Source organism: Thalassophryne amazonica, chromosome 3, assembly GCF_902500255.1.
Source record: "Thalassophryne amazonica chromosome 3, fThaAma1.1, whole genome shotgun sequence".
In the NCBI taxonomy this organism is placed as follows: domain Eukaryota; kingdom Metazoa; phylum Chordata; class Actinopteri; order Batrachoidiformes; family Batrachoididae; genus Thalassophryne; species Thalassophryne amazonica.
In genome coordinates, this window is record NC_047105.1 from 49,670,442 (window position 1) to 49,695,764 (window position 25,323).

Consider the following 25,323-nt stretch of genomic DNA (forward strand, 5'->3'; position numbering starts at 1 on the left):
GGCAGACAAGGGAAGGAATTTTACATAATCCGTAGCAGCTACATCTTGGCTAAAAGTACTGCGAAAGAGCCAGAGGCATTGAAGCATGAAACTGATGGCAAGAAGATGACCTCTGACTGAACACTAACCCAAAGAGGAACTGTGACATGTGAGCAGATTGATACTGTGCGACCAGCTGAGCCCACTCACAGCTAGCACCCTGCCATTTAAAGGTCTCCAGCATCAGTATCTATCCTCATTCTAACTGTGGAGGTGGAAGCAACATACAAGGCTTAAAAATAGATGTTTCAGCTTTGTGCATCTGAATCTCCAAACTACAGTAGTCATAGAGACGGAAATGGGTGCAGTTGTATATGCAACATAAAGAAAACATGCTTCTCTCTGTGGTAAATAAAAAAAAAAAGATGAAAGAGATAAAGTTGTGAGGTTACCTTCCATCGGTGTATTAGGGTCTGGTCTGTTTGCAAAAACCACATCCACATAATCCAACTGAAGTCTTTCTAGAGAAGCTTTTAAACCTAGAAATAAACAATCCAATTAGCAAGAACCAGTTCAGGCTGCAGCATAACATTAGTTCTGGGAAAAGCAAAATCACAAACAGTATAGAAAAGCAGAAGAATTACTGCAGAGGATTCTGCAAAAGAGCGCTGTACATAAGAGCCACAACATGTGAATAGCTGTAGGAAGTCTCATAACCACAAGAATAAGAGCATGTGGATTATTAAAACGTAGCTCTGATTCCCTTGAGTCAAAAGAATTAATTAGAAAGTATTTTGTTAATGCAGTACAAACACTTCACGGAATAATCTGCACTGTAGCTACTTACCTTCTATAATGTGCTTTCGGGATAAACCTCTTTCAGTTTCCGCTCTACAATAAAGGAAAATAACAAATCACATTAACAGTTACCATAAATATGACATGTATTAATTGGACTTGTGTGGCACTAGAGTTGTGTCATAAATACGCAGCAAGATTTATTTCAAAAGAAGTAAAATAAAAATAGTTTTAAATAAAGTTTTCAAACAAAGCTCCCTGTTCAATAGTTTCACTGCCTTCCTCACACTGAATGGTTTATATTATTTCTTTTGAAATCACACCACTGGATTTTTTTTTCAGGCATTAACATTGTGCATGGGCAGATCTTATATAAAGTCAGGCTGCACCAACAATTGTTGACTAAACTTGCAACCCGACTCACTTGCATCTTCCACCTCCCTGTACTCTTTAATGGGTGCACTCCTTTTCTGAATTCATTTTCTTGTTGACATTTACTGTCACTCTTTTTTTATATAAATTTTTAACCATTACTACGTAAATACTGCTCAATTTATTTTGATATGAAGTTCACAGAACTACATTTCTTATTTTATCTTGTATCTCAGGATATTATTACAATTAGCAGTGGTGTTTAAGTAGTCACTATTGACTTTTCTTCTGTTAAAAACATTTCATCTGATGTAGACCTGTGCCAGACTAGCGCTCTGTTCAGGGTGTACCCTGCCTCATGCCCTATGACTGCTGGGATAGACTCCAGCCCTCCCATGACCCTTGATTGTAAGTAAGTGAGCAGCGAAAATTAAATAAAGAATGATGTATATTGACGTGTGAAGTTGTTGATGGTTTACTGTAAGCATAGGTTCTTCCCTGAGTTTACAATGAAATTTATTCTTCTGTTACACTGTTTGAACTTAACTGTGACAGTTGTGACATGGGGGATGTACCATAACTTTGATCTACCTATCAGGCAGTAAAAGAATAGTCAGGTCAGGGAGAATGTGCTTTTGCCGTCGCTGCATTTACTGCTGTGCCTTGGGTGCTAGATAGCAACCACGCACGTGGTACATCCCTATTGCTCAAAAGTACCCATCTAGCTGTCATAAACAGGTGAACTGCGGGCATCCCCTGAGCCCCTTCCACAAACTGTGATCTTTAATACTGCATGCTTGATCTTGTCTAGACAAACGCACCATATAGACAAGATGTTGGAACTGGCATACACTCAGTATACAAGTGATACACCTCATCTGAGTCTCCCTAAGTAACCACTTGTTTGTCATTCCAGCAGTATCCATGGATCCTTAGAAGAGACCTAGTACCAAAGACACTGTCCCGTTAGTTCAATGGTTAGTGCCAAAGTCTCACAACCATAAGTAAGACAGAAAGAACTAGTTCCTGTAAAGGAATCAGCATTGCCAAACACCTCTGGTCTGGATCTTAAACACAGACAGAACTCACTCAGCCTTTCAAGTGCTGTAGAGCATACACTGATTCTGCAAACATCACTGCATCATACTTGAATTAAAGCTCTGGAAACCTTTTCTCACTGACAAAGGCACCTATGTTGCTAGTTTCCACAACCCTACTCATCACCCAGACCAAGCAAGCATTGAACAGAATTGGAACCAGGACACAACCTGATATACACCCGTACTCAGTGGGAAAAAACATCAGAGATTCTGCCCCTGGTCTGCACAGCACTCACAGTATATGTGTATATGCTGACTATGATGTTAGAAAGTTCTTCAGAATCCTGCAAATTCAACGAGGACTGGCAGTGCTAGAATGAAGACCATGGTTAACTTCTTGTGTGTGAAGCTCAACTGTTCCAGCCGCTGAGCAGCAAGCACTTGGACCTGAATCCTGTTCAGAATAATCCTTGCAAGCACCTTTCCAAGCACAGAGAGCAGTGTATTCTTCTGCAGTTATCCATGCGATGCCCCTTTTGCTTTCCAGAGTGGGAAAACCAGTCCTTTCGTCCAGAAAGGACTGGTTTTCCCAGGATTTTTAACTTCTATGTAACAAAAACTTAACTAAACAATTTAACAGTGTTTAACCCTATAACGCCAAGTGTATCATATTTGATACAGGATTTTCTGAGATGTCTGCTTCATCAGTGTGATATTTTCTCCCCCCAAAAAATCATCGTATACAATGAGATACTTGTAGTGCACAGACAAACCACCAGATGTCAGTATCTTATGCATCAGAGGGCCTTCAGATGAGACATTCATAATGGCTGCCTGAAACAAGTGATCCACAGTAATTTCCCTAAGAAAATGCAGCATTTTATAGGTTTGAAATGTTATGTTTGCTCTGGACTTAAAATAGATGTTTTTATGCTAGAACGCCCAATGTAGCAAATATGATACAAATAAAAACATATATGCAAAAAGGTTTTTTTTTTTTTGGTGGGTTTGTTAAAAGGGCCAATAAAGACTCTTGATTCAAAAAATAAGAATTTTCTGACAATTATTTCACAGGGTGGGCTTTGTAGGGTTAAAAACATGCCAGTATAATATAAACGTAATGTGGAAAAATAATACATTTGTCATGTGTGAAAAGAAAAAAGAACAGAATTAACAAATGGGAAGGTTTGTTTTAAAACTTAATTGTAAATTGAGCACAGCAGTGTTTGCTGTATCTGTTAGCTGTTTGAACTGAGCTGTTTGAGTTCTTTGAATTAACAGTCTTTTTCAAGACTTTTTTTTTTTTACTTTTTTTTTTTTTTTTTACTTTTTCACCGTGCTCCAACGCCTAAAGAAGACCTCTAACGGTCGAAACATCGCGACGGAGCACTTCTATCAGCTAACTTTCATCAGCGTTGGCAAGCTAACTAGCTTGCTAACGCTTTCGTTTTTATTTTATTTTTTAGCACTGTTGTCGTGCTGCTCCACAGCCTGTCTAGTGGATTTTTATTTTATTTTAGCACCGTTGTCGTGCGTTACCTGTGCTGCTCCACAGCCTGTCCAGTGGATTTTGATTTTTATTTTATTTTTTTAGCACTGTTGTCGTGCGTTACCATTTTAGCACCGTTGTCGTGCGTTACCTGTGCTGCTCCACAGCCTGTCCAGTGGATTTTGATTTTTATTTTATTTTTTTAGCACTGTTGTCGTGCGTTACCTGTGCTGCTCCACAGCCTGTCTAGTGGATTTTTATTTTATTTTAGCACCGTTGTCGTGCGTTACCTGTGCTGCTCCACAGCCTGTCTAGTGGATTTTTATTTTATTTTAGCACTGTTGTGCGTTACCTGTGCTGCTCCACAGCCTGTCCAGTGGATTTTTATTTTTATTTTATTTTTTTTAGCACTGTTGTCGTGCGTTACCTGTGCTGCTCCACAGCCTGTCTAGTGGATTTTTTTTTATTATTATTTTTATTTTAGCACCGTTGTCGTGCGTTACCTGTGCTGCTCCACAGCCTGTCCAGTGGATTTTGATTTTATTTTTTTTAGCACTGTTGTCGTGCGTTACCTGTGCTGCTCCACAGCCTGTCTAGTGGATTTTTTTTTTTTTTTTTTTATTTTAGCACCGTTGTCGTGCGTTACCTGTGCTGCTCCACAGCCTGTCCAGTGGATTTTGATTTTTATTTTATTTTTTTTAGCACTGTTGTCGTGCGTTACCTGTGCTGCTCCACAGCCTGTCTAGTGGATTTTTTTTATTTATTTATTTATTTTTATTTTTGCACCGTTGTCGTGCGTTACCTGTGCTGCTCCACAGACTGTCCAGTGGATTTTGATTTTATTTTATTTATTTATTTTTTTTAGCACTGTTGTCGTGCGTTACCTGTGCTGCTCCACAGCCTGTCCAGTGGATTTTGATTTTATTTTTTTAGCACTGTTGTCGTGCGTTACCTGTGCTGCTCCACAGCCTGTCCAGTGGATTTTGATTTTATTTTTTTACCACTGTTGTCGTGCGTTACCTGTGCTGCTCCACAGCCTGTCCAGTGGATTTTTATTTTATTTTTTACCACTGTTGTCGTGTGTTACCTGTGCTGCTCCACAGCCTGTCCAGTGGATTTTTATTTTATTTTTTACCACTGTTGTCGTGTGTTATCTGTGCTGCTCCACAGCCTGTCTAGTGGATTTTTATTTTATTTTTGCACCGTTGTCGTGCGTTCGCTGTTGCCGTGCGTTGCTTGTGCTGCTTCATGGCCTGTCTGGTGCCTTGACTGGGGCACTCCTTCTGCTGAATCACCTCTAAATTATTTATACATTATTCACTTTGCGTGTTTTTAGGAATCCGCTAGGTTGCGTAGCTACTAGCTCTTAGCCGATTTAGCATGGCGGCTTCTCCTGTCTCTCCCGCACTTTTTGCTCTGGTTGTGAAATGTTTAGTTGTTCCTCGGCCTCCTTTAGCAGTAATGGTACTTGTAATAAGTGCAGCTTATTCGTAGCTTTGGAGGCCAGGCTGGGCGAATTGGAGACTCGGCTCCGCACCGTGGAAAATTCTACAGCTAGCCAGGCCCCTGTAGTCGGTGTGGACCAAGGTGGCTTAGCCGCCGTTAGTTCCCCCCTGGCAGATCCCGGGCAGTCGGGAAAGCAGGCTGACTGGGTGACTGTGAGGAGGAAGCGTAGCCCTAAACAGAAGCCCCGTGTACACCGTCAACCCGTTCACATCTCTAACCGTTTTTCCCCACTCGACGATACACTCGCCGAGGATCAAACTCTGGTTATTGGCGACTCTGTTTTGAGAAATGTGAAGTTAGCGACACCAGCAACCATTGTCAATTGTCTTCCGGGGCCAGAGCAGGCGACATTGAAGGAAATTTGAAATTGCTGGCTAAGGCTAAGCGTAAATTTGGTAAGATTGTAATTCACGTCGGCAGTAATGACACTCGGTTACGCCAATCGGAGGTCACTAAAATTAACATTAAATCGGTGTGTAACTTTGCAAAAACAATGTCGGACTCTGTTGTCTTCTCTGGGCCCCTCCCCAATCAGACCGGGAGTGACATGTTTAGCCGCATGTTCTCCTTGAATTGCTGGCTGTCTGAGTGGTGTCCAAAAAATGAGGTGGGCTTCATAGATAATTGGCAAAGCTTCTGGGGAAAACCTGGTCTTGTTAGGAGAGACGGCATCCATCCCACTTTAGATGGAGCAGCTCTCATTTCTAGAAATCTGGCCAATTTTCTTGGATCCTCTAAACTGTGACTGTCTAGCGTTGGGACCAGGAGGCAGAGCTGTGGTCTTATACACCTCTCTGCAGCTTCTCTCCCCCTGCCATCCCCTCATTACCCCATCCCCATAGAGACGGTGCCTGCTCCCAGACCACAAATAACCAGCAAAAATCTATTTAAGCAAAAAAATTAAAAAAGAACAAATAATATAGCACCTTCAACTGCACCACAGACTAAAACAGTTAAATGTGGTCTATTAAACATTAGGTCTCTCTCTTCTAAGTCCCTGTTGGTAAATGATATAATAATTGATCAACGTATAGATTTATTCTGCCTAACAGAAACCTGGTTACAGCAGGATGAATATGTTAGTTTAAATGAGTCAACACCCCCGAGTCACACTAACTGTCAGAATGCTCGTAGTACGGGCCGGGGCGGAGGATTAGCAGCAATCTTCCATTCCAGCTTATTAATTAATCAAAAACCTAGACAGAGCTTTAATTCATTTGAAAGCTTGTCTCTTAGTCTTTTCCATCCAAATTGGAAGTCCCAAAAACCAGTTTTATTTGTTATTATCTATCGTCCACCTGGTCGTTACTGTGAGTTTCTCTGTGAATTTTCAGACCTTCTGTCTGACTTAGTGCTTAGCTCAGATAAGATACTTATAGTGGGCGATTTTAACATCCACACAGATGCTGAGAATGACAGCCTCAACACTGCATTTAATCTATTATTAGACTCTATTGGCTTTGCTCAAAAAGTAAATGAGTCCACCCACCACTTTAATCATATCTTAGATCTTGTTTTGACTTATGGTATGGAAATAGAAGACTTAACAGTATTCCCTGAAAACTCCCTTCTGTCTGATCATTTTTTAATAACATTTACATTTACCCTGATGGACTACCCTGCAGTGGGGAATAAGTTTCATTACACTAGAAGTCTTTCAGAAAGCGCTGTAACTAGGTTTAAGGATATGATTCCTTCTTTATGTTCTCTAATGTCATATACCAACACAGAGCAGAGTAGCTACCTAAACTCTGTAAGGGAGTTAGAGTATCTCGTCAATAGTTTTACATCCTCATTGAAGACAACTTTGGATGCTGTAGCTCCTCTGAAAAAGAGAGCTTTAAATCAGAAGTGTCTGACTCCGTGGTATAACTCACAAACTCGTAGCTTAAAGCAGATAACCCGTAAGTTGGAGAGGAAATGGCGTCTCACTAATTTAGAAGATCTTCACTTAGCCTGGAAAAAGAGTTTGTTGCTCTATAAAAAAGCCCTCCGTAAAGCTAGGACATCTTTCTACTCATCACTAATTGAAGAAAATAAGAACAACCCCAGGTTTCTTTTCAGCACTGTAGCCAGGCTGACAAAGAGTCAGAGCTCTATTGAGCTGAGTATTCCATTAACTTTAACTAGTAATGACTTCATGACTTTCTTTGCTAACAAAATTTTGACTATTAGAGAAAAAATTACTCATAATCATCCCAAAGATGTATCGTTATCTTTGGCTGCTTTCAGTGATGCCGGTATTTGGTTAGACTCTTTCTCTCCGATTGTTCTGTCTGAGTTATTTTCATTAGTTACTTCATCCAAACCATCAACATGTTTATTAGACCCCATTCCTGCCAGGCTGCTCAAGGAAGTCCTACCATTATTTAATGCTTCAATCTTAAATATGATCAACTTATCTTTGTTAGTTGGCTATGTACCACAGGCTTTTAAGGTGGCAGTAATTAAACCATTACTTAAAAAGCCATCACTTGACCCAGCTATCTTAGCTAATTATAGGCCAATCTCCAACCTTCCTTTTCTCTCAAAGATTCTTGAGAGGGTAGTTGTAAAACAGCTAACTGATCACCTGCAGAGGAATGGTCTATTTGAAGAGGTTCAGTCAGGTTTTAGAATTCATCATAGTACAGAAACAGCATTAGTGAAGGTTACAAATGATCTTCTTATGGCTTCGGACAGTGGACTTATCTCTGTGCTTGTTCTGTTGGACCTCAGTGCTGCTTTTGATACTGTTGACCATAAAATTTTATTACAGAGATTAGAGCATGTCATAGGTATTAAGGGCACTGCGCTGCGGTGGTTTGAATCATATTTGTCTAATAGATTACAGTTTGTTCATGTAAATGGGGAATCTTCTTCACGGACTAAAGTTAATTATGGAGTTCCACAAGGTTCTGTGCTAGGACCAATTTTATTCACTTTATACATGCTTCCCTTAGGCAGTATTATTAGACGGTATTGCTTAAATTTTCATTGTTACGCAGATGATACCCAGCTTTATCTATCCATGAAACCAGAGGACACACACCAATTAGCTAAACTGCAGGATTGTCTTACAGACATAAAGACATGGATGACCTCTAATTTCCTGCTTTTAAACTCAGATAAAACTGAAGTTATTGTACTTGGCCCCACAAATCTTAGAAGCATGGTCTCTAACCAGATCTTTACTCTGGATGGCATTTCCCTGACCTCTAGTAATACTGTGAGAAATCTTGGAGTCATTTTTTATCAGGATATGTCATTCAAAGCGCATATTAAACAAATATGTAGGACTGCCTTTTTGCATTTACGCAATATCTCTAAAATCAGAAAGGTCTTGTCTCAGAGTGATGCTGAAAAACTAATTCATGCATTTATTTCCTCTAGGCTGGACTATTGTAATTCATTATTATCAGGTTGTCCTAAAAGTTCCCTAAAAAGCCTTCAGTTAATTCAAAATGCTGCAGCTAGAGTACTGACGGGGACTAGCAGGAGAGAGCATATCTCACCCGTGTTGGCCTCTCTTCATTGGCTTCCTGTTAATTCTAGAATAGAATTTAAAATTCTTCTTCTTACTTATAAGGTTTTGAATAATCAGGTCCCATCTTATCTTAGGGACCTCGTAGTACCATATTACCCCATTAGAGCGCTTCGCTCTCAGACTGCAGGCTTACTTGTAGTTCCTAGGGTTTGTAAGAGTAGAATGGGAGGCAGAGCCTTCAGCTTTCAGGCTCCTCTCCTGTGGAACCAGCTCCCAATTCAGATCAGGGAGACAGATACCCTCTCTACTTTTAAGATTAGGCTTAAAACTTTCCTTTTCGCTAAGGCTTATAGTTAGGGCTGGATCAGGTGACCCTGGACTATCCCTTGGTTATGCTGCTTTAGACGTAGACTGTGGGGGGTTCCCATGATGCACTGTTTCTTTCTCTTTTTGCTCTGTATGCATCACTCCGCATTTAATCATTAGTGATCGATCTCTGCCCCCTTCCTGGTTCTTTCCCTCAGCCCCAACCAGTCTCAGCAGAAGACTGCCCCTCCCTGAGCCTGGTTCTGCTGGAGGTTTCTTCCTGTTAAAAGGGAGTTTTTCCTTCCCACTGTAGCCAAGTGCTTGCTCACAGGGGGTCGTTTTGACCGTTGGGGTTTTTCATAATTATTGCATGGCCTTGCCTTACAATATAAAGCGCCTTGGGGCAAGTGTTTGTTGTGATTTGGCGCTATATAAAAAAAAAGTTGAAGTTAAATGTTGAGGGATTTTTGTTGTTTTGATTTTAGTTATTTTATTCAATACGTCTGACACAAATCTAATCCCACAATGCTGCCTTTGTCTTTGTAATGTAATACCATGCAGCCACAGTGAAATACGATCTAATAAATGTTTCAGCTGTACTGAAAGAAGCTGACAACAAATCACTTTGGATGATATGTTACCCCATTACCAACAACATCAGAAACAAGCAGAGAAAAATCATCCTGGACTATCATTCCTCATGTTGACACAAAGGGTGAATCAAATCAACCAAAAGAAACTTACTTTCCGCCCCAGAAGATCTTTGTTGTTATCACCAGACTTGAACGTCTAAGGGGGAAGAAAGCACATAATTTTTTCCCCCAACACCAAAAGTGGAGTCAAAAGCCCGCATGTACTTGAGTGAGTAATATCTTACAGTACAGCTCGTCTACACAAACCTGGATGTGTACTATAGTAGGTCCCACAATGAAAAGCTTGGACTACCTCAGGTAATTCTGCCCTTTGATTTTAATCTTTTCTTCTTTCATTGTCACTCTCACCCACATACCACAATACACTTTACTGTGCCAATGAATTTATTTTGCAGGCGTATAACTTGACAATTATGCAAATGTCACTCCTGGATTTACAAAACATAAGACAAAGCACCAGACAACCATCCATTATTCAGCATTTTGAAGGAGGGACACTGGAGTATGAGCATAGCACAGTTGCCTGCATTAATTTTTTATCTGCCTACATTACCTTTTCAGTTCACAACACACAGCCACACAAGGGCAGAGTTGCTATAAGATTAAAAGGCTCATAGGGTGGAAATTGAAAAATGCCAAACTTGATTAAAGTATGTTCCTACCTCCATCCTTTTTTCTTTATAATATTCCCGAGCACCACCTCTGCCCTGCGAAGTAGGTAGACAAAAACATGATTAAATGGAGATCATCTTCAGTGATTAGAGTGTTTACAGCTGACTGAAGAATGTCTTTAGGCCGTACACTAAGGAACACAGTATAAGGCAGAAAGGAGCTGTTGTTGGAAAGAGCACCTATTTCAGACTGGTGAGTGTGAATTAACTGCCAGGTTGTGGTTAGCGGGGTCTGGACCCAGCTGTGCCACAGAAACACCACTATGTGGCTCATTAGCAGCCACAGGGGTGCTAATGAGTGCCTAAAAGTTCAGCATGTGGCTCATTATAGCTGGGCAAAAGCCTGTCAGCAGTGTAGCTTTCAATTTTCTATTCACCTCATGCTGACAAATAATGAGACACTTTATAGAAAAAGAATGTCATAGCAAAAACTATATTTGGTTGGTCATGACCAATGCAGACACACACACACACACACCAAAATGTACTGACAATGATGATTTAAAACCAGAATTTCTCCACACAACTACACACACACACACACACACGCACACGCACACGCACACGCACACGCACACACACACACACACACACACACACACACACACCAGTGGTAATGCAATTACACTGCACCAAATCCCAGACATGTCACTTCAAAGCACTAGAAGCAGAGTAGTGTGTAGACCACCACACCTGGGCCCTTTGCCTGACTCAGACCGGCCCGCAAATACCTGGAAATTAAAGAATAAAATATTTACTATTCTATCAAGTTAGTGTTGTGGGTGACCTTCGTCCACCTCCCAAGCCATTTGTGGCTGTGTGTACATATCTTCGGGAGTAGAGCAGAACCTGGCACAAAGCGATCGTCCCATGCCACACAGCCTGGCACGGTGCCATAACTTAATGCATGCTACACAGCCACACAGCCTGGCATGGTGCCATCACGTAATGCATACCACACAGCCTGGCATGACGCATAACATAATGCATGCTACACTGCCACAATCCTGGCACAGCGCCATCGTGTAATGTATGCTACAGTGCCTGGCATGGCGCCATCGCGTACTAGAGCCTTGGTACAGAGCGATCACCCCATGCCACACAACCTGACATGGCGCCATCACTTAATGCATGCCACACAGCCTGGCACAATGCCACTGCATAATGCATGCCACACAGCCTGCAACAGCATATTCACATCATCCATGGGGAACTATCCGTGGGGACAGCGACAGAGATGGTGGGCGGTGCCATGGATCCAGTACTGGAGATTGTTTGGTTTTATACTCACTTTTGGTCACCTGATCGTGAATGTTTTGTTTTCACACTCATGCGCTCTTGGTGCACAGGCTTTTCGGTGATGGGAAAGGTACAGGATCATTTGTCCACCTTTTCCTGACAATTTGTGACTTTTTCTCCTTCGCTCTGCTGTCGTCGTGTGACCGAGCCTTTATTACTGAACTAAAATCGCACTGCTTTTATTTTGAAGCCTGTTTTTTTTTTTTATTTGTTCTCAGAAATAATTAATCCAATCAATGTGTACCACTCCTCAAAAATGTCCACTCATGTCAAAAAGAGAGAGGTGGATGCTGCGTGTCGAATTTTGATGAAGTTTAACAAATGCAGGTACAGGTCCTCTCTCACTGACGATCATCTGCAGGCTGTGCTTCACATCTCCACCTCAGACATTCAGCCCGACTTTGATACAAGGTCAACAGAGACTAGATTTCTCAGCTGTGAGGCAGATGTGTTGAAAAGGAAAGCAGGTTTGACTTATGATTTTGATTTAGAAATCAAATTAATCTGGATAGAATAACTACATTAATGTCAACTCTTACAATGTACAATGGGAATATATAACACATATCTGTTAATTTTAAAATAATGCACTAATTCTGAAGATTTGAACATTAACACACAGATGCCCAAAGAGATTATGGGCAAACTTAGCCTCCGCTCATACTGATTGGTTGACTAATCCATTCTATGCAAAAGCCAATACAAGTGAATGTAACGTGTGTTTGTGTTTACAAATACATGTGCTTTTGTAAAATGTATCATTTTTTTCATTTGGAAAAGAAAAAAAAAAAAGCAAAATACATAGCAAACAAATGGAGATACCCGCAATAAAATTAAAAACAAAATCTCACACCCAGGCATCAGCCAGGTATACTGCTACTATGAGTATGACCTCGCTGCGATGCACAGTTGTGTTTGTGATGAACCTAATTTCTGCATTCATCAAAACATTCCCCTACATTTTCCTTTGTGTGTACACCTGCTACAGGCTGTTCACTGGCCAAGTATAATTATAATTACAGATAGACCTACTTGGCTTTAAATAATAAACACAGGCACTCCGTTTAAAGTAACAATGAAGATTTGTGTGTTTTCGTGTGTATGTGGCACAAAGCCATGCAGTACTCTACGTGTTGCCTAACAGTGTGCCTCGAGCAAGATCATTTTCTGCCTCCACTATGTCACGAGGTCTTTAAACTGCGTGGATGTTGTGGATGAAGACCTGACATAATGCTGCATTATTCATGGTGTTATAATGTTTCACCACTTGCTGACTTCTGTGGAATTTTCCTTCCATTCTGTCAGTGGTTTCACACAATATCCTGTCATTACTACACATCCAGAACAAAATATCTGAATCTGAAATAGAATTTTGTTCTGCTATTTACTGCACATGCACAGTTTTATTGGCACTAAGGCCATGCATGTTTGCTGATAGAAGCTGTACCACACATGCTTACTGTTTGCCAAACAATATTTACATTTCTGGGGAAACTCTAGCTTTCATATATTGGAATGAAAACAGGAGTTATGAATCATAAGCAATATTTAAACATCTCTATATTGAGCATTTGTTTTATGAGCGCTTTCTTTCTTTTCTTTTTTTGTAGTGAATCAGAACAAACATGCCAAAGGAAACAGCTGACAACTGCTCAAGTGCTACGTACGACTATGAATGTTAACAAAGCTCCAAACTATGTTTCTGAAAACAGTAAATTATCAGCTTTACAGCACTGGCTGCTTCGTATTCTCTCAGACTGACTGATGAGCAAACTGCAGTGAACTAAAAGCAAAGATGTCGCATGAAATCTTCACACACTCTGATGTGCAAAGTGTGCGATTTGTTGTACTCAGGTGCATGTGCATAATGTAAGCTCTCTGTGATGATTTGCAGTGGAAGCTGTCAGGATTAACACCTGTGCAATGTTTATCGAGCTATGACATGTCACAAACACTTGCAGAAGCCTAGTACCCTTTCACACAGGAGGTACAGGCTTCATCTACTGAATGCAGGTTCTAAGACCACTGGTGTGGAAGACCCATGTCAAATCGGTGTTGTCACTGTACACATCTGAGAGATCATACTATTTGTTCGTAACTACTGCATAAGGCGTTATGTTTGTTGTGTCAGAAACCTCAGATAATAATCACTGAAGTTCTGTTATCAAGACCCATGTCAAAGGCTGCAAAGGTGAGTCACATGACTCATGTCACCGGGTCTGTCTGAAAGGGTTAGAACATTTGTCCTTTCCAGTGATGATTAAAGCATGATTAACCCCATATAAAAAAAAAATGTGCTTGTTTTTATGCTCCATCATTAAGCCTGAACAATGCAAACTGATTTGTGAAAGCTCTTGACAACATTTACCAGACAACATCTGATGAGGGATTAGATGGAAAAACAAGAAAAACACAGAGACTTAAGTTTTACTGCCTTGTGATTTTCTTTTGTCAGAAACCAATCACATAGATTGGAATATTCTTAGAAAGATTACAAAAAATGATAGCACTCAGACTGTCTGCAAAAGATAATCCATTAGATTGTTTCATAGCACATGAATTACAAAAACAGATTAATCCATGCTTGAATTTAAATCACCACAATGTAGAGAAATAGGACTATACAGAGCTGCTTTGTGAGAAATTAATAAGGTTAAATATACCAGTCTTACAAATCTAGACCAACATCACAAATAAATTCTAAAAATGGTGTCGCAACAATAATAAAATGTTAATGTGTGCAACAAGGACGATACGAACCTTATTGTTCCTGACCGTTGAATGAACCTGTGAAAGACTGTTGACAATGCCATCTGACACTAATCCTGAGTAATCCTAACATTGTTTCAGGGAAGACACAATCATGTTCAGTTTACCACATTTAATTTTTCACTTCTTTGAGCAGCACTAATGAAAACCTATTCTCCATCACCGGCCTGGAATTGTGGCAGATGTTTCAGATGCAGCTACGTCAAAACACTCTGCACAGGGGGGTGTGGCTAAGCTGTTCATGGAGTAAGACGTGTGATTGCGGGCTCCTGCCAAATACGATTAAAAGTGATATTTCTTCACGCTTTTATTTACAAATCTTGTATTTTTGCTTATTCGAAGCACATAATTATTTGAAGTGGACAACAGAATTGCTTTAAAATGTCTGGAAAGAGCACAGTTAAGAAGACCCGGACTACCATTCAGCTAACTCCTAGCATGCAGGCTACCACTGGTGCTTCAGGTGTGCAGCTAGCACCGAACGAGCCGGTCCTTGCCCTATCCGAGGCTGAAACAGACACTGCTGCTTTAAAACTTGAGATTTTGTCATCACTAAAAGAAGACATTGCTGGAATCATCAAGAAAGAGCTCCAAGATGCCCTTGTGCCAGCGCTATTGCCAGTGAGGTCTGATTTACAGGCCTTGCAGGCGCAGCTAACGGCTAATAAGGCCGCTACTGATGCTACGTTGACGGCATTGAAAGGTACAGTTGAGGACATGGAGACAGCTGTCTGAATGTACGGATGACATAGCTACTATGAGAACGACCGTAGCACATCTCGCCGCAACTGTAACCAGACTGGAAAGCAAATGTGAGAATCTTGAGGCCAGATCAAGACGCCAAAACACAAGAATAGTGGGAGTCCACGAGGGTCCCAACACCTGCAACATCACTGCTGTCGTTGCCCTGCTCAAAGAGACCCTCGGGTTGGAGAGCGAGCCCCACTTGGACCGATCTCACCGAACGGCGCCTCGTCAAACAGCACCAGGAGATCGCTCGCGCTCACGAGCTATTATCTGTCGGTTTCACTACTACAGTGATTGTGTGGACATTTTACGTCGTGCGAGAGAGCGGGGGCAGATAAAGGTCGGTGATATGACCATTTCTATTTTCCCTGACTACACTGACGGAGTAGCTCGGGCGCGGGCTGCATTCAACGACGTGAGGCGACAACTCCGGAACATCGAGGGAGCCCGGTATGGTCTGTTTTATCCAGCACGACTCCGTATTACCTACAGGGGAGTGGAGAAGGAGTTCACCTCTGCTGAGGATGCTGGACGGTATGTGAAGACCATGGTAGCAGGGTAATCCGGGAATACATTGGTATGGCCTCATCTTTCAGACACTTTTTCACTTCTTTTTATTTTGAATGATAGTCAATACAAGACTGATTAACAATACAGACTTTCATTAACACTGAAATTTTGTTCTTCACAATTATTGATACATATGTAAACGTACAATTTGTGGTGCTCATATAATTTTAAATCATAGTCTTTGTAACATCAGGGTGCTTTTACAATGGGCATTTTACTTTTAGGATCTGTGTTTGGTGGGAGTCCCTTCACTCTTTGTTTCGTAGCTAATTGGCTCTAATTTTGGCTTCTAGGAATAGTTTGGTTGACTCCGAAGCGCTCACACTCTGTGAGCATGTTTTTCTTTATGTCAATTACACTGCTGTCTCCACAGTTCAAAGGTTTTTGGGGGACTTTGAGTGTTTTTTGTTTTTTAGGGGAATTACGTTATTACGTTATTTGGTCAAATGGCTAGTACCACCTTAAATTCTAATATGTCTGGGCTTGGTACACCTTGCAGATTTATAAGTTGGAATGTTAGAGGGATGGGCAACCCTGTCCAGAGATCAAAGGTGTTCTCTCATCTGAAACGTCAGAGGCCTTCTATAGTGTTCTTACAGGAGACGCATCTTAGAAATGATGACCATCACAGATTGCACTGTCCTTGGGTGAGTCAGATTTTTCATTCTGACTTCAATTCAAAAGCGAGAGGAGTTGCTATTTTGATTCATAAAAATGTACAATTCTTCTCCACTAAGATTATAGCCGACAAACAAGGTAGATTTCTAATAGTTGCTGGTACTTTGATGGGGAAAAATGTTTTATTAGTTAATGCATATGCTCCAAATTTTGACGACGCCACCTTTGCCAATAGATTGTTAAGTAGCCTCCCCTTTTTGAATACTCATTCTATTATCTTTGCTGCCGATCTCAATTGTGTTTTTAATCCAAATTTGGACCGATCAAACCCGCGCACTACAGCATTATCAGCTATGGCACAAGTATTTTCTAATTTCATGAAACACAATGGCCTTATCGAACCATGGAGATCTCTTAACCCTTCAGGTCGGAAGTATACATTTTTTTCCCAAGTGCATCATTCTTTCTCCAGAATCGACTATTTTTTTATTGATAGAACTTTAAATCCATTTGTACTCTCATCAGATTATTTGAGTATAGCAATATCTGATCATGCACCACTATTATTAGACATTCAATTTAACACCCAAATGCACACTCCACCTCGATGGAGGTTTAATTCACTTCTTTTGGCAGATAAGGCATTTTGTGATTTCATCTCTAACTCGATCGAGGAGTTCCTTTTGTTTAATCAAACTAATTCTACTTCGCATTCACTGATATGGGAGACACTTAAAATGTTATCTTAGGGGCTAAATAATTTACTACAATGCCTTATCAAAGAAAAAATCTGATTTTAGAATAAACAAATTAACCACTGCTATAGCCGATATTGATCAAAGATATGCCATGAGCCCGTCTCCAGAACGTCATAAACAGCATTTGGATTTGCAAACAGAGTTTGACCTTTTAACCACTAGCGAAGCAGAGCGCTTACTATTACAAACTCGCGGTACATATTATGAGTATGGCGATAAGGCCAGTCGTCTTTTGGCTCATCAGCTAAAATCACAAACTACTTCTCGTAGTATATCTAGTATAAGAAATGCCCAAGACACTGTTGATTCTGACCCTGTTGAAATCAATAACACCTTTAAATCATTTTATTTTTCATTATACAAATCAGAATCCCCCCTGCCAATACCAAAATGGATGAATTTTTCAGAGACCTCAATAATCCAGTGGTTGATCCTGACATTGCTAAGAGTATGGATTCCCCACTCACTAACATTGAAATTTTAAATTCAATCAAAGCATTACAATCAAATAAGTCACCCGGACCTGACGGGATTCCAGTTGAATTTTACAAAACGTTTGCTGAAAAATTGTGACCACTGCTCTTGGCCATGTTTAATGAATCATTAGAGAACGGCTGTTTACCACCCACGCTCACGCAAGCCACTTCACGTTAATCAAATAAGAAGGACAAAGATCCCACACTCTGTGGGTCCTATAGGCCCTTATCATTGTTAAATTCTGATGTTAAGGTGTTAGCTAAAGTTATTGCATCCCGTATGGAAAATGTACTCCCCTCTATTATTTCCACCGAGCAAAATGGTGTTATAAAGTCGCGTCAATTATTTTTCAACACTCGCTTATTATTAAATATCATATATTCAAAACACACATCAGATAATCCAGAGTTGGTCATTTCTCTCGATGCGGAGAAGGCTTTTGATAGGGTGGAGTGGGAGTACTTGTTTGCAGCTTTGTCTAAATTTGGGTTCGGTAAGAGATTAATCGCATGGATCCGTCTCTTATATTCATCACCCAAAGCTAGTGTACATACCAATAACGTTTACTCTGATTACTTCACCCTGGGTCGCGGAACACGTCAGGGTTGCCCTCTCTCGCCTCTGCTTTTTGCCATTGCAATCGAGCCACTGTCAATCACATTAAGGGCTTCCCCATTATTTAAAGGGATAATGCGAAATAATATCCAATACAAACTGTCATTATATGCTGATGACTTGCTACTGTATGTAACTGACCATGCCACCACTATTCCAACTGTTTTGAGCATTCTGGATAATTTTAACTCCTTTTCGGGGTATAAATTAAATTTTGAAAAGAGTGAATGTTTTCCAATTAACCATGCTGCTTGCAACCTTCAACAAAACAATGTTCCTTTTAAATTTAGCCCTTCAGGGTTTAAGTATTTAGGCATAAACATTACTCATTCTTTTTCTTCTTTAGTCTCTGCTAATTATACCCCTCTTATTATAAAAGTTAAGTCTGACTTTCAGAAATGGCGTTATCTCCCATTATCCCTTATTGGCAAGATTAATGTGATCAAAATGAATGTTTTGCCTAGATTTCTTTTCTTATTCCAGACGATTCCAAGTTTTCTGCCTAAGAATTTCTTCGACACATTGGACAAGATAATTAGTGATTTTATTTGGAATGGGAAACCTCCTAGAGTGCGGAAATCATTGTTGCAAAGGTGTAGACTTGGTGGTGGTCTTGCACTACCCAGATTCCAATCGTACTACTGGGCAGCCCACATTCATAAACTTTGCTACTTGTTAAAATCTCCAACATCCCTATGGTGCAGACTAGAACACTTATCCTGTAGTGGTTCATCTCTTTCAGATTTGTTCTTTTCCTCTATTCCTATAAAACCATCCTCCTATACTGATAACAAAGTGGTACTCGGCACACTTAAGATTTGGTATCAATTTAGACGCCGTTTTGGATGGGTATCTGCCTCATTGCAGGGCCCACTGAACAATAATCACTTATTTCCTCCATCACTATCTGACTCGAGTTACTCAATTTGGTATGATAAGGGCATCAAGCAAATTAAAGACATATATATACATCTGGGATATTTGATAGTTTTGCTAATCTTTCTGCTAAACATACTTTGCCTGGAAGTCATTTAATTCGCTACTTTCAAATCCGTAGCTTTGTTTCAAATCTTTTTCCTAATTTTCCTACTGCTCCTCCAACACAGCCCTGGAAAATTGTGCTATCGCACAATATACACCAAAAAGGACATATCTCAAAAATATATGATTTTATATTGTCTTCAAATGATCAGTCTAGTCTGAAAATCAAGAGCGCATGGGAAAAGGAGTTGGGGATCATTATAAATGAGGAACTTTGGGACAAATCCATTGATAGAATACGAACCATCTCATGTGCCCGTCTTAGTCTTATACAATTTAAAGTTTTATACAGGGTACATTTATCCAAGTCAAGACTATCTGAAATATTTCCCGAAACAGAAGACAAATGTAACAGATGTAAGGGCTCTCCTTGCCATCTTAGCCATATGTTTTTTCAATGTCCCTCTCTATACAGTTTTTGGTCTAGTTATTTCACTACTATGAAAACAATTCTGGGTGTAAACATAAGGGCCAGTCCTTTGATTGCCATATTTGGTATCACTGATTCTTCAATCGCATTGACCTCCCCGCAGAAAGATATTATAGCCTTTACCTCTCTAATTGCAAGACGTTTAATATTGCTACTTTGGAAATCTGCAAAATGTCCTTCTTTTTCTCAATGGCTAAAAGATGTTATGTGTTTCTTAAAACTTGAAAAGATAAAATGCACTGACAAATTTTTCCAAACATGGCAATGCTTTATTAGTTACTTTTCAGATCTGCTTGTGCTACCAGATTGAACGTCTGCCAATGCCTGGACATGACACATGTATACATGTAAATATACAGCCTATTCTGTATAGATGTATATATTTATATATATTTTGTAATGTAAAGCAATCAATGTTATTACTGACGAGCTGAGATGGGGTGGGTTTGTTTTGTTTTGTTCTACTTGTTCTGTTTCAGTTAAGCCATCATAAAAGAGGATGCATATAACAGGTGATATTTTACATTTGTGTAACTTTGTACAATTACTGTAATAAGAGGGGAAAAAAAAAGAAGAAAAGAGAAAGACATTGTATTTAACAATGTACTGTATTTTATTACCTGTGTCTTCAATAAAAAGAATTGGAAAAAAAAACAAAAAAAAAAAACTGCACATTCAAATCAAACTATTCACATGGCTACTAAACCCCACTAAAACTAAATGTACAGCAATCTGTTGTTAAAGGCCCAGTCACACGGCACTTAACGAAGGGTAATAAAGCCCTGACGAAACAAGAAATCTGGACTTTCGTTGACTGTCGTTGGCATCGTTTAACCTTCGCGCAGCCTCGTTCCTGCAGCTGGCGCTACGTCAGGATTTTTAAACTGTTGACAAATTTGAACAAAGGGCAGCGAAAACCTCAATTCGTCTGTGTCTCGTTTTGCTGTCGTTCTTGACATTTTTTCATTGTTTGTTTAGTTTTTGTAATGTTATTGTTTAATTTGACTTCGTTGTAGCAGCGGAGTGTTTTCACACAGTGCAGAAGCCGGTTTGTGAGTGCTGAGGCTGCTGCTGCTTCATGTACCGTCGGAAATAACAAAAAAGTTGTGTAATTTCTGCCGGTACTTGAATGCAGCATCAGCGGCAGCAGGAGCTCCTGCGTGCGCTGATTATTTTGTATTAAATATAACAATATGAGTGTAGGAATGATAATCCAGTCCTTCTGTACATGTGGCAACAGGCAGATGAATCAAAATGATGATATAAAGAGCTGTTCTCGAAGGAAGAATTCACGTTGTGGATCAGTGATCAGCTGGTGGAATAACCGCACGTGAGTCAATGCGCGCGTTCACATGCACTGATTAATTTACTGCTCTGATATATTCAATCATCTTTACACTTATATTTATTCTCCCTTTTGACAGTTTTCTGTTATAAATAAATATATATGGCTTAGAACATAATACAGAGATACAGCAGTGACCAAGCTCATTTTTTTTTTCTTAATTGGAGGAAGACGAAGCACGCAGCGTGTCAACAGACAGTGTGGATTCTGACGATGATGGAGATGATCCCTCTTTTGTTCTGGACGAGGAACCAGAGCAGGTGGTCCACTGACGTGCACACAAATCTCCACAGATTCTGTTTGCAGTTTCTCCACGACTCAGGTGCTATGAGCTCCGTCCCAGCGCGTTTCGTCGAGATTGTGAGCTTCGGTTTTGTTAATTTCCTCTTTCGTCCCTTTTGTGCTCTTGCTTCACAGACTGTTCAGTGACAAAAGCTCTTTCGTCCACCTTTTCTCAATGAATTGTGACGTTTTTTACTTTTTCCCTTCGTTCAGGAATCGTTCTGTGCCGTGTGACTGGGCCATAAAATGTGTGTTTCAGTAGAACAGACTGTTTAAGTGTGAAGGATAATTTTACCATCAAACATGTCAGAGCACAATCTGAACATGTTGGCAGGTAGTATTTTGCCCCTTTCTTGTACTTTAAACATTTATTTGTGGTTCCTGCACCTGACAAAACAAGCTTGGCAACTGCATTGATTTTAATGGTGTGTAGCAGGCACCATTATTATATTCGGTGCTGACTATCACTAAAAGTGACCCATAGTATGACGTATACTCACTTCCCAGCAGCATAAACCTCTGCTGTGTCAAACAGATTGATGCCATTTTCATATGCGAGAGTCAATAGCTGCTCTGCCATCTGTTGAGAGGACAGAGGAGAGGAAACAGACAAGGAGAAAACACGGGATGAGAGATCACAAATGTGCAGTGTTGGGGCTTTCCAAATATTAATCACCTTCAGCAAGATTAAGGAGGGTTTTCCTACAAATAAAAACTGCAATCTCAGAAATATCCAGTCATATGTCAAAATACATTTGTTCTTACCTCATCTGTTATCTGTCCACCAAATGTCACCCATGTTCCTATGTAAAATTACAGGAGTGGGTTCATAGTATTAGTACAAAAATATCTGCACTCTAGGCACACACACATACAGTAGTGTTCAGAATAATAGTAGTGCTATGTGACTAAAAAGATTAATCCAGGTTTTGAGTATATTTCTTATTGTTACATGGGAAACAAGGTACCAGTAGATTCAGTAGATTCTCACAAATCCAACAAGACCAAGCATTCATGATATGCACACTCTTAAGGCTATGAAAGTGGGCTATTAGTAAAAAAAAAGTAGAAAAGGTGGTGTTCACAATAATAGTAGTGTGGCATTCAGTCAGTGAGTTCGTCAGTTTTGTGGAACAAAACAGGTGTGAATCAGGTGTCCCCTATTTAAGGATGAAGCCAGCACCTGTTGAACATGCTTTTCTCTTTGAAAGCCTGAGGAAAATGGGACGTTCAAGACATTGTTCAGAAGAACAGCGTAGTTTGATTAAAAAGTTGATTGGAGAAGAGAAAAGTTATACGCAGGTGCAAAAATTTATAGTCTGTTCATCTACAATGATCTCCAATGCTTTAAAATGGACAAAAAAAACAGAGACGCATGGAAGAAAACGGAAAACAACCATCAAAATGGATAGAAGAATAACCAGAATGGCAATGGTTCACCCACTGATCAGCTCCAGGATGATCAAAGACAGTCTGGAGTTACCTGTAAGTGCTGTGACAGTTAGACGACGCCTGTGTGAAGCTAATTTATTTGCAAGAATCCCCTGCAAAGTCCCTCTGTTAAATAAAAGACGTGCAGAAGAGGTTACAATTTGCCAAAGAACACATCAACTGGCCTAAAGAGAAATGGAGGAATATTTTGTGGACTGATGAGAGTAAAATTGTTCCTTTTTGGGTCCAAGGGCCCCAGACAGTTTGTGAGACGACCCCCAAACTCTGAATTCAAGCCATAGCTCACAGTGAAGACAGTGAAGCATGGTGGTGCAAGCATCATGATATGGGCATGTTTCTCCTACTATGGTGTTAGGCCTATATATCGCATACCAGGCCCCATGGATCAGTTTGGATATGTCAAAATACTTGAAGAGGTCATGTTGCCTTATGCTGAAGAGGACATGCCCTTGAAATGGGTGTTTCAACAAGACAATGACCCAAAGCACACTAGTAAATGAGCAAAATCTTGGTTCCACACCAACAAAATTAATGCCTCGCAGATGTGAAGAAATCATGAAAAACTGTGGTTATACAACTAAATACTAGTTTAGTGATTCACAGGATTGCTAAAAAAGCAGTTTCAACATAATAGTTTTGAGTTTGTAGCGTCAACAGCAGATGCTACTATTATTGTGAACACCCCCTTTTCTACTTTTTTTTTTTTACTAATAGCCCAATTTCATAGCCTTAATAGTGTGCATATCATGAATGCTTGGTCTTGTTGGATTTGTGAGAATCTACTGGTACCTTGTTTCCCATGTAACAATAAGAAATATACTCAAAACCTGGATTAATCTTTTTAGTCACATAGCACTACTATTATTCTGAACACTACTGTACATTGTAGAACTGATGTTGCACAAACTTTGTGGAAAACTGATGAAAAAACCCAACAACAAAGATCCCTCTAAAGAAATCCCACAAATAAATGTTAAATTAAGTTATTCCATTTAAGGCACTGAGTTGTAATAATATAAATGGAAGCTCTTTGAAACTTGAATTCCTGGAACAAAACACTGTTTATATAACAATACTACTTTCTCACAATATAGACAGAAAAGACCAAATAGTTATCAGCTCCACTCACAAATCTGACATGTGTCTCCTGAATGAATAATATTAACATAACCTTCTTCTTCTTTGTCTTTTGGCTGTTCCCGTTAGGGGTCGCCACAGCAGATCAATCGTTTCCATCTCACCCTGTCCTCTGTATCTTCCTCTGTCACACCAACCACCTGCATGTCCTCTCTCAGCACATCCATAAACCTCCTCTTTGGTCTCCCTCTTCTCCTCCTGCCTGGTGACTCCATCCTCAGCATCCTTCTCCCTATATACAGAGTCCCTCCTCTGCACATGTCCAAACCATCTCAATCTCGCCTCTCTGACTTTGTCTCCAAACCGTCCCACCTGAGCTGTCTCTCTGATATGTTCATTCCTAATCTTGTCCATTCTTGTCACTCCCAAAGAGAATCTCAACATCTTCAGCTCTGCCACCTCCAGCTCTGCCTCCTGTCTTTTTGTTAGTGCCACCGTCTCTAAACCATACAACATAGCTGGTCTCACTACTGTTTTGTAAACTTTCCCCTTCACCCTTGCTGATATTTTTCGGTCACAAATCACTCCTGCCACCTTTCTCCACCCACTCCACCCTCCCTGCACTCTCTTCTTCACCTCTCTACCACACTCTCCATTACTTTGAACAGTTGACCCCAAATATTTAAACTCATCTACTTTCACCACTTCTACTCCTTGTAACTGCACTGTTCCACTGGGCTCCCTCTCATTCACACACATGTACTCACTTCTTCCTTGCTAATCTCTTGTACTTCCTGATTTACTCTCACCACATCATCCAGCCTTTTCTCTCGCTCATTTTCTTTATTCATCAACTCTGCAAAATATTCCCTCCACCTTCTCAGCACACACTCCTCACTTGTCAGCACATTACCATGTGCATCTTTTACCACCCTAACCTGCTGCACATCCTTTCCAGCTCTGTCCCTTTGGCTGGCCAATCGGTACAAGTCCTTTTCTCCTTCCTTACTATTCAACTTCTTGTACAGCTCACAATATGCCTTTTCCTTTGCCACTTCTCTTTTCGCCTTACGCCGCATCTCCTTGTACTCCTGTCTACTTTCTTCATCTCTCCGACTATCCCAAAACTTTTTCGCCAACCTCTTTCTCCTTATGCTTTCCTGGACCTCTTCATTCCACCACCAAGTCTCCTTGTCTTCCTTCCACTGTCCAGATATCATACCCAGTACTGTCCTAGCTGTCTCCCTCACCACATCTGCAGTACTTTTCCAGTTGTCCAAAATTGCTTCCCCTCCAACCAGTGCTTCTCTCACCTGCTCGCTAAATTTCACACAACAGTCTTCCTCCTTCAGCTTCCACCATCTGACCCTTTATTGAGCTCTCACTCTCTTCTTCTTTACCTCTAAAGTCATCCTACAAACAACCATCCTGTGCTGTCTAGTGACACTCTCTCCTGCTACTACCTTACAGTCTGTGATTTCTTTTAGCTTGCATCTCCTATAAAGAATGTAGTCCACCTGTGTGCACCTTCCTCCACTCTTATATGTTACCCTGTGCTCCTCC

The 25,323-nt window shown here is 40.4% G+C and overlaps 1 protein-coding gene across 5 annotated transcripts in view; it reads right to left on the reverse strand.

Annotated features, from left to right (window-relative positions):
- The window catches only part of kcnab2a (potassium voltage-gated channel, shaker-related subfamily, beta member 2 a), a 269,685-nt gene that overhangs the window by 21,254 nt on the left and 223,108 nt on the right, over positions 1-25,323 (reverse strand). For all 5 annotated transcript variants that reach the window (XM_034166220.1, XM_034166218.1, XM_034166219.1 and 2 more), the window contains 6 exons: positions 21,997-22,034; positions 21,732-21,811; positions 10,272-10,316; positions 9,701-9,745; positions 827-870; positions 432-518 (listed from right to left, as the gene is read on the reverse strand). In XM_034166220.1, coding sequence (XP_034022111.1) covers positions 432-518; positions 827-870; positions 9,701-9,745; positions 10,272-10,316; positions 21,732-21,811; positions 21,997-22,034 — 339 coding nt within the window. The remainder of the gene's footprint in view (positions 1-431; positions 519-826; positions 871-9,700; positions 9,746-10,271; positions 10,317-21,731; positions 21,812-21,996; positions 22,035-25,323) is intronic.